This window comes from Pleurodeles waltl, chromosome 12, assembly GCF_031143425.1.
Source record: "Pleurodeles waltl isolate 20211129_DDA chromosome 12, aPleWal1.hap1.20221129, whole genome shotgun sequence".
In the NCBI taxonomy this organism is placed as follows: domain Eukaryota; kingdom Metazoa; phylum Chordata; class Amphibia; order Caudata; family Salamandridae; genus Pleurodeles; species Pleurodeles waltl.
This window is the reverse complement of record NC_090451.1, coordinates 99,310,330-99,316,329: the sequence shown is the minus strand read 5'-3', so window position 1 is coordinate 99,316,329 and position 6,000 is coordinate 99,310,330. Positions and strand designations below refer to the sequence as shown.

At 44.0% G+C, this 6,000-nt stretch overlaps 1 protein-coding gene across 2 annotated transcripts in view; it reads right to left on the bottom strand.

Moving 5' to 3' along the window:
• Positions 1-980: 980 nt before the first annotated feature.
• Positions 981-6,000, bottom strand: part of LOC138267458 (transmembrane protein 272-like) — a 134,798-nt gene continuing 129,778 nt past the window's right edge. For both annotated transcript variants that reach the window (XM_069216403.1, XM_069216402.1), the window contains exon 5: positions 981-1,429. In XM_069216403.1, coding sequence (XP_069072504.1) covers positions 1,224-1,429 — 206 coding nt within the window. In that variant the 3' untranslated portion in view covers positions 981-1,223. The remainder of the gene's footprint in view (positions 1,430-6,000) is intronic.

The window sequence follows — 6,000 nt, the reverse complement described above, 5'->3', positions numbered from 1 at the left end:
AGGTGCTAGCTGAGGGACGTGGGTTAGTCGAAGAGCCAGGTCTTGAGGTTCTTCCTAAATTGAGCCAGCGCTGGGGATTGCCTGAGGTGGAGAAGCATCGGGTTCCAGGTCTCCGCGGCGAGGTAGGAGAAGGATCTTCCTCCAGCCATCCTCTTCCAGATCCTGGAGAGGGTAGCGAGGGCCAGTTGCACTGAGCAAAGTTACCTGGAGGGGATGTAGAAGGACAGGTGGGGGTTGAAGTAGGCAGGTCCGATGTTGTGGAGGACCTTGTATAAGTGTGTCAGGAGTGGAAGTTTTTTTTTGATGGCATATGCCTACCATGCATATGTTGTTTAGTTTGTGGGTGGGTGTTTCACCGTAGTTGTGCAAGTGGATACATGCAAGAATGAGTCAGTGGATGAGTGGATCAATGGATGTGTGAGTGCAAGAATAAGAGGCACTTTAACTTATAAGCCAAATCTGTTGATATTTGCAAGGCTTGTTTAAATTAAAACCGACTGTCAGACATATTTTCACGCAAATCATCTAAACCCCCAAATTCCAGATCCATTGAAAATGTTATGCCGAAAGGGTAAGAACAGGGTCTTTAGACAGAGGGACTTTTCTCACTGGAGTAGCAGGGGAAGGTCCGAGGTGCAAGGAAGGGATGATCCTCTGCTCAGCTGTACGGACATAACATTTCCGGATGCCTTTGTCAGGAAGCCAGAAGGAGGGCGGAGGTCAAAGTTAAACTAAGTTGGCCACTACCCTTTTGGGCATCAGGCCTAGGCGGTTGTTCTTGGCTTGTTCAGGTAAAGGCCTTGGGGCTGCAATAAACAATTCCAGTTCAATCCAAGAACTGACTTCTGTCGATCCCGTTAGGGTTTTTACTGGAGAATATTGGAGTTAAATGTCTTCAAATGATATATTTCAATGACATGACAAGTGATCAGGTCTTTGTGACCTTTAGTTTTTCAAACCCATACTCATGTACATTTGGCTTGGTTTTAGTGGACTCCTTTTGGTCTTTGTTTATTCGGTCAAAAGGGTTCTCTTTTGGACAGTACAACAGAGAGGACAACCTCTTGCAACAGGAACCAGAAGAGATTCTGACGGGACAAAAGAAAACAGAAAAACAAGCAGACCAGTAAATACATATTTTTTGAGGATGCCAGCTGGTCTGACACCCAACAATAGTAAGTCTACTGAAATGTCGATCAGGAGCTGGGCGCGTCGCTGTCACTCTACTCAGGGATTTCCGAGGAGCCTCTTGACGACATGCAACAGAAGCAGAGGACCATGCAGCAGCCAATGGCGAGGATCAGCCCCAGGAAAATGTAGACCAACGTCGTGATCCAGAAGGCGTATAGGTACAGCCCCTTGTGGCAGTAGTTTGAGGCAGCGGGGTCTGTATAATTTGGGGCATAAATGGAATAAACCCAAACGTTTCCTGAGAGATAGAGAAAGAGAGAGAAATATCTGATTACAATGGATGAATAGAAGCCGATGGCATTTGGTATACTCTCAAGACCAGCAAAGAGTTTAGATTAAAGAAGTATAACAATATGTTGCCAATAAAAGTGGCGCGAGTACGGAAACAAACAGGGAGAGATCAGAAGGTAGAGTGAAATTGTCCAGGTGGAAACAAGACGGCAGTGAGGCAGAAGAGAGGCAAAAAGTAAGAGGGTTAGAGATTGAAGGGCCGAAAGGGACTGGAAAGCATAAAACGGAGAAAAGAATGGGGACTGAATGAGGAGAAGCGAGAAAGGGTATGAAAGCAAGATGGCGGCATCAAAGAGACTGTCACAGTTTATCAGAAACATCCAGAGCCCCCAGAGGCCTTAACGCACAAGTGAAGCCTATTGGCTTTCCCCTCCAGCCTTAGTTGTTGGAAAGAGACCTCTACGCATGAGTATGCTTACATATCACCTTCATTTTCGGCCACTGTTCTATCCCTTTCCAACTGGATATATTTTTCCAAATGTATTTACTTCATAAAGCAATACCATAGACTGTAAGTCAAACTGTTGCCAGCATACATTGAGGCATCAGAACAATGGTACGAGTACCCCAGAGTTTAAAAGTGTTCACTTTTAGTAGTCTTGATTAATATCAACATCTAAAACACATATCAGTATGACAAGGTATATACAAATATCATCATTGGTTTACTGGTGGGCCGAGACAATGGCATTTATGTGTAGGCATGGTGTATCCTGCGTGCCCCGTATATATAATGGGTCAGGTCTTAATCACTGTTCAGGGATTAGGAGATCGCCTCTTTTTGGCGAAGGTCTTGTCTCCTTGGGTTCCAGATGTCCCTTGGGCATCATGCGATTGGGAGGAGAGATGTATAAGTGTGTGGCGAGTCATTGCAGAAAAAACAGGTCTTTTATGACACATGGAACCCTAGTCAGTGGACCTGTACCCCAGCACATTACCACGCTGGGCAAGGCTGTGTATCTATTGGGGATCAGGATCTCTCAGACATATCCTAGTAACATTATTAGGAGTGAGGGTCGTCCATCTTCAGCTGTGTCATCAAGTGCAATTCACTTAATATCTCTTTCCAAAAATCCATCACCCTTGGAATTGCTCGGCCAAGTGCATGAAATCATCTTCACTATGTGCACATCTAAGACTTGTTGCATTCTCGATAATCCCAAGGGCTTCCAACCCTGCTTGGGCGTAATTTGATCAACCAAGATATCAGACCTAGAGGAGTCTATGTCTACTGTTCAATGATGTATTGTTTATGTGTACACAAACCCACTGTTCATCTGCCTGCACAATATCTAGGTCTCTTCCTAAGAGCAGTCTGCCCCCGAAAAAGAAGACTTTATTACCCCATCTTTTCACCATCTACATTTGTGACCCAGATATGCACCATCATTAGTGTGGAGTTGCAACAAAGCAGCGGCAATGCAATGTTCACCTGGGCCAATGGAACCGTAAGTGTGTGATGTGCCCTGAAGCTGCACAAAAACAAAGTTCAGAATGTGGAGCAGAGAGTCCACCAGGTAGGGTCAATGTTGTCCATTTCACTGGGTGCTGCTTGACTGCCCTTGCCAGCCTTAGGTATTTGATGTTCATGAAAAGACTGTGGTGGAGTGACAGATGTTCGTAAACAGCTGTAAGAATCTGGAAGCATCACCATTCTCATAAGGGCAATAAGCTCGGCCAGGAAAAAGACAGTCTTGGCCATCATTCTACAAAGTCAGATACTTTGTTAAAAGTTACCCTGTTGTCTTTAAACACGTTTTGCATCACACACGTAGAGCAGAATATTGTCTGCACCGGAGGACAGCAACAAGCACCAGTCTACAAACTGTATGGCCCTCTGAAGCGGGGTTGTGCATGGCACACAGCAGTGGGGATAAGGGGCATCCCTGCCGAGTACCCTCGTGTTATATCAGTGTGGGTAAAGCTCATTAAACCTCACTCTAGCAGTGGGGTTTGTAAAGAGTGGTCCATGATATGAACCAGACACCCATCCCCATTCTACTCAGCGTCACACTCATGAAGCCCCATTCCAGGGAGTCAGAAGCCTTCTATGTCATAAACCAAGAGACTGCAGCGGCCCTGGATAAGTCATAATGATTTTAGCAAGTATCTTAGCTTCAGTGTTGATTAATAATGTTACATAGAATGTACAGGATGATTCTGGATTACCTGGCTTCAGAGTTATTAACACTGCCCCAGAAGTGCTGGGGAAGAGTTTACCCTGGTAAACGGATAGTTCTTATGAGGCAAAAATGCAAAATTCACTTGTGAGCCCCATCTGGCCCCGGTGCTCCTCCCCAGGCATGTGCCTCACCACCTTTCTAAGGTGTGCATATCTGCCCATCTACCTACTGCCAGCCAGGCCATACTTGTTTTATCTCAGTATTCATGGTCTCATAGTGTTGACCTTGAGGAGTGTGGTGTCTCATATTATCTAAAGCAGAATATACAATGGGCAACATTTACTCGTACATCTTCTGATCTTTCTAGCAACATTAACTCTGGCAGCCCAAGAGGGATTTAGCATTCATGCCAGGGGCCCACCAGGGCATCCTCCCTATCCACAGGTGCTGGAGGTGGCACATTTTCCGAAAATCTAACTTAAGGCAAGGTGTTTTATGTAAATTCAAGAAGTACAGTATGTAAGTTTAACGTCACAGCTGCCTCACCAGCTTGAGCATGTACTTTCTCAAGATCGTAAAGCATGGATTTTAGGATATTAAGTTATTTCAGAGTTACCTTAGGACCCATGATGGTCTGGCTGTGCAACTCTCCTGAGGTAGGCCTTGACTGCGTCCCATGCCACTTTCTGACTGGAGACTGATAATAATTCATGAATACCCTTAACATCTGCATTTAAATCACTACTTTAAAAATGTAAGCCTAGTATACTGGAAAGTGATCAGACAGTGTACGTAGAACGTGCATACAGTTTACATCCTGAGATACCAGCCAACTGGTTAATCTACAACAAGATTCTGTGACCAATGAATAAAATGTATCCTCGTAGGCTGTTGGGTGCCTTTGTTTCAAGATCTTGGTTTGATCTGTGAAGTGACCAATTAAACATGGTGTTGAAGCGTGCGTGCCCCCTCCCCCGTAATGTGTGTGGTCTCAATATCTGGCAATTTCAGATTACCTCCAAATGGAAAATTTGGACTATCTATGTTCTGGTCATACTGATTATCAAATTAATAACAAACGCATTTATGGCACTATCAATTATCTGACTTCTGGGTCTATACTAGTTTTTACATGACAAAAGGTAAAATGTGCCTTATCCAAATTACTACCCCATGAGCGTGATTAATGAAGCGAAGAAGCATTGTCCCCTCCACATATGCATCACTGATCTCTCAGTAGGTGGGGGATAAGGATGTTTTCTGGAGATGATTTATATGGATTCTGTGTGCGCCTAGATAGGGTGAATATTCCCTAGTTTTTTGCTCAATAAGATTCCCTCTCAATTGATTGTTGTGCTGTGTAGAGTACATAGTGTGTTAGACTAGGATGGCCAACATCATAGAAAAAAAAATATATATATATATATGGAAAATGTCACTTACCCAGTGTACATCTGTTCGTGGCATTAGTCGCTGCAGATTCACATGCTGTGCACATCCCGCCATCTGGTGTTGGGCTCGGAGTGTTACAAGTTGTTTTTCTTCGAAGAAGTCTTTTCGAGTCACGAGACCGAGGGACTCCTCCCATTTCGACTCCATTGCGCATGGGCGTCGACTCCATCTTAGATTGTTTTCCCCGCAGAGGGTGAGGTAGGAGTTGTGTATGCTAGTAATAGTGCCCATGCAATGGAGTGAATACGTATGTATATAATGAATTTTAAAGTAATATATTTACAAATGTACAAATGTTCAAGATCTACTTCTAAACGGCTACAGGCTCCCGGGGAGGCGGGTGGGCGTATGTGAATCTGCAGCGACTAATGCCACAAACAGATGTACACTGGGTAAGTGACATTTTCCGTTCTATGGCATGTGTAGCTGCAGATACACATGCTGTGCATAGACTAGTAAGCAGTTATTTCCCCAAAAGCGGTGGTTCAGCCTGTAGGAGTTGAAGTAGTTTGAAATAATGTTCTTAGTACAGCTTGACCTACTGTTGCCTGTTGTGCAGTTAACACATCTACACAGTAGTGCTTGGTAAATGTATGAGGCGTAGACCATGTTGCTGCTTTACATATTTCGTTCATTGGAATATTTCCTAGAAAGGCCATGGTAGCACCTTTCTTTCTGGTTGAGTGTGCCTTTGGTGTAATAGGCAGCTCTCTTTTAGCTTTAAGATAGCAGGTTTGAATGCACTTAACTATCCATCTAGCAATGCCTTGTTTTGAAATTGGATTTCCTGTACGAGGTTTTTGAAAGGCAATAAATAGTTGTTTTGTTTTTTTGAATTAGTTTTGTTCTGTCAATGTAGTACATTAGTGCTCTTTTGATGTCTAATGTATGTAGTGCTCTTTCAGCTACCGAATCTGGCTGTGGGAAGAACACTGGTAATTCT